This window comes from Syngnathus leptorhynchus, chromosome 10, assembly GCF_054491065.1.
Source record: "Syngnathus leptorhynchus isolate UIUO chromosome 10, UIUO_Slep, whole genome shotgun sequence".
Lineage (NCBI taxonomy): Eukaryota > Metazoa > Chordata > Actinopteri > Syngnathiformes > Syngnathidae > Syngnathus > Syngnathus leptorhynchus.
The window spans coordinates 11,557,501-11,569,156 of record NC_141204.1 but is presented as its reverse complement, the minus strand read 5'-3'; the positions used below and the strand labels follow the sequence as shown (position 1 = coordinate 11,569,156).

General features: G+C 44.5%; 3 protein-coding genes across 8 annotated transcripts in view; 1 reads left to right on the top strand and 2 right to left on the bottom strand.

The window, feature by feature from the left end:
* The first annotated feature begins 706 nt into the window (after positions 1-706).
* cryzl1 (crystallin, zeta (quinone reductase)-like 1) lies at positions 707-4,058 on the top strand. 2 transcript variants are annotated; one of them, XM_085922459.1, is made up of 12 exons: positions 707-890; positions 1,020-1,097; positions 1,233-1,305; positions 1,874-1,918; positions 1,987-2,055; positions 2,131-2,264; positions 2,354-2,465; positions 2,688-2,786; positions 2,873-3,003; positions 3,198-3,303; positions 3,379-3,424; positions 3,571-4,058. In XM_085922459.1, exons 1-12 carry the CDS (start codon positions 831-833, stop codon positions 3,599-3,601), a joined length of 984 nt encoding a protein of 327 aa, XP_085778585.1. In that variant the 5' UTR covers positions 707-830; the 3' UTR covers positions 3,602-4,058. The 2 variants fall into 2 exon arrangements, with proteins under 2 accessions (XP_085778585.1, XP_085778584.1); XM_085922458.1 differs by having other exon boundaries at positions 711-890; positions 3,666-4,058.
* On the bottom strand, positions 3,987-7,552 carry setd4 (SET domain containing 4). Of its 4 annotated transcripts, XM_085922455.1 has the most exons (13): positions 7,493-7,552; positions 6,925-7,065; positions 6,743-6,838; positions 6,614-6,651; positions 6,437-6,525; positions 5,973-6,209; positions 5,844-5,903; positions 5,619-5,748; positions 5,386-5,560; positions 4,999-5,080; positions 4,791-4,871; positions 4,599-4,722; positions 3,987-4,251 (listed from the first exon to the last, which is right to left on the bottom strand). In XM_085922455.1, the coding sequence occupies exons 2-13, from the start codon at positions 6,986-6,988 to the stop codon at positions 4,141-4,143; spliced, it is 1,287 nt and encodes a 428-aa protein (XP_085778581.1). In that variant the 5' UTR covers positions 6,989-7,065; positions 7,493-7,552; the 3' UTR covers positions 3,987-4,140. The 4 variants fall into 4 exon arrangements, with proteins under 4 accessions (XP_085778581.1, XP_085778579.1, XP_085778582.1 ...); XM_085922453.1 differs by lacking the exon at positions 7,493-7,552 and having other exon boundaries at positions 6,925-7,483; XM_085922456.1 differs by lacking the exon at positions 7,493-7,552 and having other exon boundaries at positions 3,987-4,253; positions 4,604-4,722; positions 6,925-7,483.
* Positions 7,553-7,927: 375 nt separating this feature from the next.
* Positions 7,928-11,656, bottom strand: part of gja5b (gap junction protein, alpha 5b) — a 5,932-nt gene continuing 2,203 nt past the window's right edge. For both annotated transcript variants that reach the window (XM_085922231.1, XM_085922233.1), the window contains exons 3-7: positions 11,041-11,205; positions 10,439-10,726; positions 10,082-10,147; positions 9,824-9,972; positions 7,928-9,558 (exon numbers count right to left, since the gene is read on the bottom strand). In XM_085922231.1, coding sequence (XP_085778357.1) covers positions 9,102-9,558; positions 9,824-9,972; positions 10,082-10,147; positions 10,439-10,726; positions 11,041-11,205 — 1,125 coding nt within the window. In that variant the 3' untranslated portion in view covers positions 7,928-9,101. The remainder of the gene's footprint in view (positions 9,559-9,823; positions 9,973-10,081; positions 10,148-10,438; positions 10,727-11,040; positions 11,206-11,656) is intronic.

The window sequence follows — 11,656 nt, the reverse complement described above, 5'->3', positions numbered from 1 at the left end:
GCTAAAATTTAGAAAATATTTTTCAAGTCCTAGTGTACTTTCCAAAATTTAAGTGGACCTCAGTGCGCAGGGAGCTTAATTTGGTCCGATCGCATAACCGCATCGCGCGGGGGGACTCACTGTCGCATTGCTTTAGGAGCGTCTTTGTGTTTTAGGATGGCTTTACTGCTCTCACTTGCTTCATTTGGAGTTATGATTAGAGTTGATGCAATCCTCAGAGTAACGAGAATGTAATAACGAACGGAGTCAGTTGTTATGCGGGTCCTCTCGGCTCATCTCGCGAGGTTCGACAACCGAATTTTGTCCGACATCCGAAGCAAAAAAAAAATCTCAATTTTTTTGTTCGAATACCGAATTGTTTGAAAACCAGGACGTTCGAAAACCGAGGCTCCACTGTAGTAATAATGTGTTGTTACTATGATATTCTCTGTTTTATTGGAAAGAAAACACCGAATATCATACATAAATACTGAATATCGTCCTTGCCAATAAGTATACTACCATTGACGCCAGAGACAAGAAGTTGGTTTCAATAAATTATTTTAAAGGTTTTTTGGGGTTAACACAATTGATGATTTACGTCAACTTTTAGTTGAGTTTGTAAATTCAAGCGTAAACTGTCGTGGTAGTGGTTTGTAACACTGAAACTGTAGTGCCTACGAATGATCAACTGAGGGCGCGACAACAAAAATCATCACTTGACTCCTCTGCTTGTGACCGAACAAAGAAGGAAAAGGTGGTCACATGACACGTGCAAGTAAACAAACGCTTGTATTATGACTTGCAATTATATACGAATTTAATCTGACAAACAATTGAATTGAAACAACATGAAGGGTTTATTCTGCCAAATTACTGGCAGCGAGCTCAAATTCGTCGTCCAGGAAACGGTGAGATTTTATTGTTTATGCCAGAAAAGCAATTGAACCAAATAAATTGTCTTCTGAAGAGTGCCAATTGTTTTCTATATTGTACGTCAGACCTTCAAGGCTCTCTTTTTATGATGTTTCCCTCTTAAGACCCTTCCTGAGGTCTTCGGCAGTCATGACGTCAGAGTGAACGTAAAAGCGTGTGGTCTCAGCACAGTGGACCTCAAGGTAATATAACCGCGTAATATGCGGTATAACCTTTAAATAGTATCAAGTGGACCTTTTTAAATAAAGATTTATAGATATATCACCATGCTTGCAATTGTCACGGACCTGATACTCTCTGTTTGTTGCCTGCTTCAGTTTTTGGAAGACATGGGGCTGCAGGGAGATACGATTCCCCTCGGCCGGGAGGTGGCGGGCATCGTACAACGAGGTGAGAACTAAAAAAACATGACGAACCACACTCACGGGTGGCAGAACTATCCACTTCCATAGAAGTACAGAAACTTGTATACAAAATGACCTTGATAAATGTACATTGGGTGTGAAACGTAGTTTAGGGTGACCAGATTTGGGTTTCTGAAAAGGAGGACACCTTTTCAAATGGGGGGGGGGGTTATCGATGTATGTTATGACATAAATGACATGGTGTCTGTATAGCAATTACATTTATTGGCCTGAATAAAACACACACACACACGCAATCAGCAAGGTGGCTAGATTTGAGGAGAAGGGCGTGGCCTATTTGCAAACAATACAGAGAAACCTTTGAGTGAAATGGAACGGAGTGGCAATTCTATTGACAATGTGTACATGTATTATGTTTGAGGCAGTCTAACAAAAATACCGGACAATTTTGAAAATCCCCTCGGACATTTTTTTTAGGTCTCAAAAGTAGGACGTTACAGGAAAAAGAGGACATCTGGTCACCCTAATGTAGTTAACACATATACTGTCTGTTAGGTTTACTGACTTGACTTCTTTTCCTTTTGTGCGTCCAGTCGGTCCAAAAGTCACTTTCTTCCAACCCGACGACGAAGTTGTGGGTAGGTTACCCATAATGTGTCGTGTTTGCAACACAAACTTGAGTTCTCTCGTGTAACCTCTTTGACAGGTATCCTACCGCTGGACTCCGTCTGCTCGGGACTCACTGAGGTCATTGACATAAATGAGCAGTATCTAGGTAAGGAGCTAAACAGGTGATAAAATAATCAGAGCAAAAACCTAAGTGTCAAAGTTGTTTACATTTTTTGTGCAGTCCCGAAGCCGGAGAAGCTGAGCTGCACCAGCGTGGCCGCAGCATTGGAGGACGGCCTGTGTGCGTACCGTGCCCTCCACACGCACGCTCACATGGCAGCTGGTCAGATGCTCCTGGTGGTGGACGGCGCCAGCGTACGTGGGTCCTGTCATCGCCACAGCCGCGATGAGGCATACACTTGAATTTAGACTTCTTCCTGTGTGCCCCCTTCTCCCCGGTTCAGTCTTTTGGCCTGATGTGCATCCAGCTGGCGTGCTACCACGGCGTGAAGGTTCTGACCACATCACACTCGCAGGAGCAGCACACTTTCTTGGAGCAGCTAAGGCCCGCCGTAGGTCTGTATGACAGTGTTAGACTTTCAACACCATGTTGGAAGTTTGTTCCACTCTGAATGTTTTTTAGTGGCAGCACCGTGAATGGGTGCTTAGCTCATCTTTAGTTATTATATTCTTAAAAGAAAAGTCAATTGCCATTGGCAGTGCTTAAATAACTTTCTTTAACTTATTGACTGAAATGATTCATTTTGTGAATGACCAAATGTGGTTTTGTCACTGCAGTGAGGGTGATTCCCATGTACAAAAACTCATCGGAGCTTCTTGCGGCAGTTATGGAGGAGACGGGCTGTCTGGGAGTGGACATAGTTGTCGACCAAGGCGGTATTTTAAAAAAACAAAAGGCGGAAAAAACACACCAAAAAGACTTTGATATTGTGTGTGAAGAGGATTCTTCTTCTTGACTCAAGTTAGTCTGCAAGAAAAGGAGCAGCCAGACGAGGAGGGGAGAGAGGAGGCGACGTTCCTCCCACACAAGCATGACATCATCAGTATGTTGGCAGTGGGGGGCCACTGGGTGACGTCCCAACAAGACTTGCAAGTGAGTCAATTTATGCATCAAATTTGTGCCGTGATTTATTGACCTTGTATTTAAAAAAAAAAGTGTATCATCAAGCTTAGATGTGTTCCAAGTATGTGCAAGAGATGAAACTTTTTGCTCTCTGTGTCATGGCTCTTTACCTGTTGCGAGCGAGTCTGGTATTTTTCCACAGTTTAACTCTTGTTTGATTGCAGCTGGATCCTCCTGACAGCCGGTTAATGTTCTTGAAGTCTGCCTCCGTGTCATTCCTCAACCCTCACGTGTGGTTGGCGTCGTCATTCCAGCAGGGACGACACCTCCGTATCCTTGTCTAACTAAGCGCGCGCAATTGAATCCGCCGTATACCATGTGCTGTCTCTAACAACCTGCTGGCAGATATTCTCAAGGACATTATGGAGAAGATGTCCTCTGGAGTACTCAGGTACACAAAACAGAATAATAATCAAATCTCCCAGCAGTGTAGAACGACTGCCTCACAAACGACACTAACATGAATAGCCACGTCTGTTCTTTTAATTTTATCGTATGTTGATCTTCGGCATCCTCAAATAATCGCGAGTGCCGCAGCATGAAGACGTCTTTGAACGATCACGTCTAATGGACATGACTGAGACGATGACCTGACGGGGGCTAATTGCTGTGTCCATGCGTGGTCCCTCTAGACCTCAGCCCGAGGAGGCAGTTCCTCTACAGGAAGCGGCGGCCGCCATGGAGGATGTGCAACTTCAGAACAAGAAAAAGGCTGTGGTTGAAATGTGACGAGAGCTTGAGTTAGGTGTCGGGACTGTCGACCGAGTGACAGGGCCAGTGGAAGCGACAGCCTTCTTCTCTCTCTAATCACGTAGCAACATGCTTGTCACCACAGTTGTGTTGAGCTTGTCAATCAGTAAATAGTTGGCCACATTGACTACAGTCTTGCCGCTGAACATGCCTGACATTTGGCTCTATTTCAGTGAGATTTTTTTTTTTCTTGCTGGTCTCTTTCTGCGGGGCACACAGTGTCCACCCATGCTGTACAAACACATGTTCAATAAAGCCCAAGCGTCTTGCGCGAAGCTATGTTTTGGAGTGGAACCCGCCACCGTCAGCCTGGAGGACACCCAACCGTGTCTGCTTGGCTCACTTCTCTGGAGAAAGTCAATCAGACAGGCATCTTTCCAGGATGTGTTTCTCCTCCAGCCGCAGTGACTGTACCAGCTGCAGTTGTTCCAGGAGCAAGGGCGCCCCCTGTTGAAGAAGATTGGAGATCTGGATGGAAAAAGACTGATTACTGTGGTGGCAAGCAATAAAATACAATTCATAACTTACACAGAGACCATCATAAAATATTTGTGTACCCCACATTTGATCAATTATTTTGCACTTTCTACATCTTAGTTTCCCAAGATAGACTCGTTACTTGTGTTTTAAGGTGTCTATCAGTACCCCACATTTGATCAATTATTTTGCACTTTCTTCATCTTAGTTTGCCAAGATAGACTTGTTACTTGTTTCAATGGCATCGCTCACAAATGTTCCATCTAAAATGTGACATTGGTGCACGTTCACAACAAAGTTAAAAAGATTTACAAACGTGCTTGGACGTCCTCACAAACCTTCTCCAGAGCGGTGAGCGTGTCTCGTAGGAGTGTTTGACACAAAACCTCGGCAGCCCGGACGCTCCGGCGCTCGACCTCCTTGTCTACTGCTTGGCCCCGCATCACCGCCTTCCACTGGTGACTGAGGGAACAACACATTCAAACCTTTGATTTGAACCATTGGGGCGGAATTGCAGAGGAGGGTCTTACTTTTGATTTTGAGGCAGCGACATCAGTCTAAGGACAGTCATCAGGCTCCAGCTGGGACCTTCGCGGCTCACACTTAAATCACTACGATGGATGAGGAGAACACAAGAACTATGTGAAAACGTGTGTGAAGATGATAATACGCTAATTACCGTCGCCATTTGGAGGAGAAAGAGGACGTGCTGTAGATTTGAGTAAGAACAAGGCGAACCTGAGGAAGTTGTTGTCTGTGAGGAACTTCATCTTCTGCTCCAGATTTGTTGGGTCTCCTTTCATTACCTCGCACAGCATTTCTGCACAGCAAAAACAAACCAAAGCTCTTGTTTGTACTACAAGTCATTTATTCTGCTACCACTATTCCTCCGACTCACACGACGATTACTATCACTATGACGATGATACCAGTATTAATCTTGTACAACTACTATGATTCTAATTTCTGCAACTATACTGACATTACGTTGACTAGTATTAGTACTGCTACAAAACTATGATAACAATTACCGCTACTATTACTATCGTACAACTTGTAAATACCACGACTGCCACAATATTAATGCAAGTTCTACGCCACCACTACTACTATTACAATTACCACCTGTGTCCACATATACCACGCTGTGCGGGTTGCCGGGGGCAACGAAGCCGTACTCCAGCAGCAGGCGCTGGTTGTCATGGGAACCATAGTTGATGAAGGCCTGCTGGAATCGGCGAGTGCCACACACACTCCTGATCTCGTACGTTTTTGTCTTGCAGTTGAAACCCGCTTTGACCTGGCAAAGAAATGACAATGAAGATGTTGAAACTCGCAGTAGACAAGGTGACATCTACCTGCACATCAGGCCGGTGGTTCAGCAAATCCAAAAAGGGAGCTAGCGCGTAGTTATCCTGGCCACACAAAAACTGGTGTGACGGCTGACGCATGTAGACCGACCGAGTGTTGACGCTGCACCATGCCCACCTGGACATGTGCATGTTATTTGTACACAGTCGGCGGTCAATAGAAACAAAGGCAATTGTGTTTAAGTACTCCTTGCTAGTACAGTTTTGCCGGACCTCAGGGCTTCAAACGTCAGAACGTCCCCCACAGGCTGGCTGAGGATCGGCTGCAAAGTCCTGAATTGAAGAATTACGCATCAGAGTTCTGAGAAACGCAATAAATTTCATTCCAACATATACACATACCTAAAAAAATCCAAATTGGACGAATGCATTTCCCGCACGACTTCCTTCTGCTCCAAAGCTTGTCGGCGCAGTATGACAGGCAGGAGCGCCATGGCGTCGTGGGCAAAATAGACGGGACACGTGTAGGAGGCGGGAAGGACGTGTATGTATGGCGACCAGTCAGCGTCCGCTCCTCTGTGCCGCTCACACATCAGAAAAACGCACAGAGCCAACAAAGGCGATGGCCGTGGCTTCCAGCTGACCAAACAAAAGTATCGGGACACCAAAAGTAAGCTTAACCGAGAGCTGTACTACAACAATAATGCTACATTTACTGCAGTTCCTTGGAGATACATGAAGCACGTACAATTGTTCAAAAACCTTTGACAAGATAAAGACAAATGCTTTTTTTTTTATGATGTGTTGGTTGAAATGAAAGAAGAACTGCATCAATGTCAATGTTAATATTAGTGCTTAGTATTTACCTCTTAATGTAGGGCCCAAGGTAGCTGTCCAGGACTGTGGAGGTTGTCAGTAGACAAGACTTGGGCAGAGAGATCAACAACTGGTTGGGCTTTAGAAAGCAGAGAGATGTTTTCATAAATTCCGGGTCCCTGGGGTCGTATGTGGGGAAGCTGACTGGGTGGTGACCTCCCTCTTACCTTTATGCTCCTCACAGCCTGCAGACCTCGGCCTGTGTCTGACGAGACAAGCAACAAGCAAACATTGAGCTTTCTGTTACACAAATCATCCACCCGAGTACTTGATATTGAATATAAACTTGTGGAAACCAGAGTAGAGCGCCGGTTGCAGCAGTGTTGACGTGAATCCTCGACGATAAAGAAATCTGAGCAGCTCCACATACTCGGGCCGGTGGCTCAAGGAAACTGGTCAACAAGGGGATATATTAGAAGGGAAAAGTGTGACTAATGTGTATCGTAACAACAAATTTTTACAGAATGTCATTTTATACCTGACTGGACCACGCCACCACCTTTTTTCTTCCTCTTTCTTGCCACTCGTCCACAACCACTCATGACTTTGTTTGGTCTTTGGCACACAAGACAGGCAAGAGCATCCCTACACCATCCGCGACTCTCACAGTGTTATCTGACTGGCGACACAATGCGTGACGTAAAGCGTCGGCACGGCAGGTACATTTACAAGACCGCACCGGAAAATTTAGTTAAAAAAAAACAACAGAAAAACATTCTAGACTATTTGTAAGGGTGTCCAACTACGTTCTTATAATCCGGTACAATTGTGAACAAAACCATTCTTTCCATACTCGGTAACGGTAAGAAAAATAATTGTATCATTGACGAAATTGGTCAGTTTTTGAAATTAGATGCAACGGGGGGAGGGAGGGAGGATTGGGGCAAACAAATGAACAAAGTTTACGTAAATTATCAGCGTAGCTAAACTGAAGCCGAATTATGACTAAAGTAAATACTTAATCCCAATAAAAGCGTGTGTTAATCAAAAATTATCATGTGGCTCAGCTCTACTACTTATACTACTCGTACCACCGTTCACATTACCATGCAGTGTTGTTTTTTCAGGCATGCGCACTGAGTGTGGGGAATGGCGGCCGGAAAGAGTCAAAAAGGGAAATTGACATGGTTCCCATACGTTCCTCATATTTCCATTTATAACTTGCTGCTGGGAATCCTCATCCCACACTGGACATTTGCCATGGGAACAAGAAGAAAAAGAAGACGACGTCTTGATTGTTTTGTGTTTAGATTTTTTAGCTTCCTCAGTTGTCGAATTTTGTTCTCAATTGCCAGGGCCTATCAAATAGATTTGGTCACGTATGGACGTATAAGTAATTGAACGTTTGATTGTGTGACTGAATAGGACAGATGACGAATGATATAACAGTGATGGTGAATGAAGTAAATGTTTGTGTCGCATGTTTAAAAAATAAAGCAGTTAAAATGTTTTAACAATAAAACCCACCAAAATTCTGTATCTTTTTGAAAAAAAAAATGTAAACATGTTTTATTTCAAATGATACTGCAAAGTCGAATTCTTACAGAAAGAAAAGTCATCATATTATTACATGAATGAATTCTACTCTAAATAGTATGTTTTGATCATGAAAAAGGATGCACAAAATTTTTTTTTGAAAATGTGTATTGCATTTTTATTTCAGACAAAGCTGCAATCACAAATGTGTGATAACTATGGGTTTTGAATACTTATTGTAGTCCATTGTTGCTAATGCACATCTACAAGCATAGATGTCTACAAAACGTATCTGTAAGAAAGTCAAAATTGGAAAAATTCAGAACTCAACCAAGTTTGACATCTGCCATCAGTTTTGATAAAAGAAGCTTTTAGGCAGTGTTGTGCCTGTGCTTATCATTCAACATCCTGCCCATGTCCTCTTGTCAAAGGATTGTTGTTGTTTTTTGCACACAATTTATTGTCCAGCAGCAGGTGCATAGTAGGCCACTGTAGTCCATCCTACACTTAGTAAAAAGAACAAGACACATGTTGTTATTGTTTGTAGGCACTAACTCCTGCCTTGTTTGTGTTTTACAGTTCCACATGGATTTCATAGACGACAGTGAGTTAATCGCTAATTGTATCTTCAGGGCCAAACAGAGCAAATACTATCATTGGCTGTGATCAGTAGAGGAACTGTTGATTCTGTGAAAAAGTCATAATACTACAAGAACAAAGTTGTTGTTTATCAAAATCATCAGTATAGTGAAGTTGGACTTTTTTTGTTTGCATAAAATTAGTCACCAAACAATAGGTACTTTAGAGGTATCAGTAGGGGTATCAGTGACGACTGACATAGGGAATACATAGTCGTACTGGTATCAATCTGGAAAAAAAAAGTGAAAAAATAAGATCCTACGTTATTTTGTGCTTTGGTTTCTGTTATTTCGATGCCAAAGTGGTGGTACCAAATGCATGGCCTTCTCTCTGAGCTTTTGTGTTGGTGACTCACATGCAGCCCATCTTGTTTGTCTTTGAAGAGTTCAAAAAGCCTGATTCCCACCATTCTGCTTCCATTTTTATGACCAGCGGTTCAGGACTAAAGAGCGGAATGCTCCTTGGAGGCTTCTGATTGAAGACCGCAGTGTTGAGTGCACGCATCACAAGTTCAAGTCAGGAGCTGAATGGCCTCTGTTGTCAGACGGCGAGGTCGTCGGCTCGCGTTCGCCCGCTCGTGCCGCTGCTTTTGCTGAGTCGCCGTTTGTCTTTCGGGACCACATCGGCAGCACACAGCAGCGGACGCTTGGCTCCGCCCATGTTTTGGATGCGCAGGCAGCCGGCGGTGTCGTAGCAGGCAGCCACATCGGCGGTGCCGCGCCAGGCGTCCGGGTAGCAGCTCATTTGCAGCAGGCTCTCGTTATCATGCACTCCCGCCGCCATTTTATGCTGCTCGGTCACCATGTTGACCGAGTTCTGCTGGTGGGCTAGCCGGTGGTTGGGGAAGGGCAGCGCCAGGAAGTGCGAGGAGCTGATCACGCACTGGCTGAATTCGGGGGGCGGGGTGGATGGCGGCGGTGGAGACGGAGTAAGGGTGACTTGTTTGGATTGAGTTGACTCCATGGTAGTCGCCGACTTCTTGGAAGCCAACAACCTTCTGCAAAGACAAAGATGACGTTTTGAGCTAGAGTTTTGTGTGTTTTGATCATGAAAACACCAAAAAACAAAGACATTTACCTAACATTACCTAAGGCAGGAATGAAACAGGTCAATAAATTGTTAGTAAATTTTTTTTTATTCAGACATGTAGGTAAACTTTTCTTGGTAATTGTTTTGTGCTGATTCAGACTCTGCCCTTACTTTTAAGAGTAAAATTATGAATAGTAATTTGAGAAAGAACTAATTTTAACAAAAATCAAGACCTGCAGCAGTGCCTCCAGGCCAGGTGATGAAGCTCCAGCACGCTGAGCACCAGCGACACACCTGACACGGCCAACATGAACACGATAAAGACATTCTTCTCCGTGGGCCGCGACACGTAACAGTTGACCAGGTGTGGACATGGCCAAGCCTAACCACACGCGCGCGCACGCACACGCGCGCACGCACACACACAGAGACACACACACACACACTGAATGGCTGGGAAAAGACCTTCAAAATATTGTTTCTCTTTTTACCTTGCACACATAGAGAGGGTTGAGGAATATTCCATACAGGAAGTATTGCAGGCACAGAAACACCACCTACATGGAACAACACATCACCTACTATAGGCTACTTTTCTTTTTGAATCGAGTCAAATACAGTGGTAGCCTACCATCTTCTCTGACACACACGAAAAACTAAATTGCTGCAAAATCGTTCCATTCCAAGCAGACAAACTGTCGTTTTGGGCAAATGCGGTTTTACTGCCATGTGTTAAGAGAAAAAAAGAGCAATTTATTTATATAACTATACAGTAATAATTCAACGGAATTTAAAGCTTAAACAGCTCATAATTGCATGTTTCAATGTCCAATGGAGTCGGCGTTTACCTCCATGATGCTCCTGATGAGGATACTCAGCACGTAGGTCTGCAGCAGCGCCCCCTTCAGGCGCACTCTGACCGCCGCAGGCCCCGCTTTCTTGCTCTTCCCCGGTTCTTTGCCGTCTTTGCCGCCTTGCTCCTCGTCGTCGTCACCCCCTCCCGGGTCGTCGTCGTCATCTTCCTCGCCGCCCTCGTCCTCTTCTTGGCTGCGCCGCTTCTCCTGCCGCCGTACCGTGTGCATGGCATGGCCCATGTACACCAGGCTGGGCGTGGACACGAACACGATCTGCAGCACCTGGCAACACAAGAAACGCTTCTCTCAACTTGCTACTGACGTCACGCGGGGTCGCGTGGTGGCTGGGATGGATGTGCACAATTTTAAAAGAAAAGAGGTGTAATGGCACAACTAGCCTATTACATTTAGACTGTGTGCCTTGACGTCGCACTTTGACATAATGCTTATCTGAATTTTCTATTCCAACAGGTGGACAAAATTACAATACATACAAACATGCCACTACGCTCCGACTTTTCGCCTACAAAAAAATTATAGCATGACAAAACATGGGACTCCAATGTTCTAGCAAGGCAAATTTCTGCTCAGCGCACCCAGTATCGAATGTGCGCGATGGGGAAGGCTTTGTCGTAGCAAACGTTCTCGCAGCCGGGCTGCTCTGTATCGCAGTTGAAGTCTTCCTGCTCGTCGCCCCAAGATGACTCAGCTGCTGTCCCGAGCACCAAGATGCGGAAGATGAACAGGATGGTCAACCACACCTGCAAACCCAAATTTCCATTTCATTGGCTTATTTTAACGACTTTCGTAATATTGTTTTCTGGTTTAATGATATTGACCCCAATAGCAAGAACATTCTCGACTTTCTATTTGATTGAGTTATTGCTGAGCAAGCCAGGGGGATTGAGCAAATTTTACATGCATTTCAGTGAGGACAAGATGTTTAGTTGCGAGCATTTGATGCACGTGCGTCATTTCACTCTTGCTGTCTTTTCAAGTATTTTCAAACTTTAAGTGGTGTCAAACAAGAAGCCTATGGATACAGAATTACCTCATGGCAGCCGAGGGGACGGTTGTCCATCAGGCTTCAAATTGCAATAATTTCACAATGTCAAGAACCTTACAGAGTGTGTGTGTGTGTGTGTGTGTGTGTGTGTGTTTGTGTGTGTGTGTGTGTGTGTGTGTGTATATGTTTGTGTGTGTGTGTGTGTG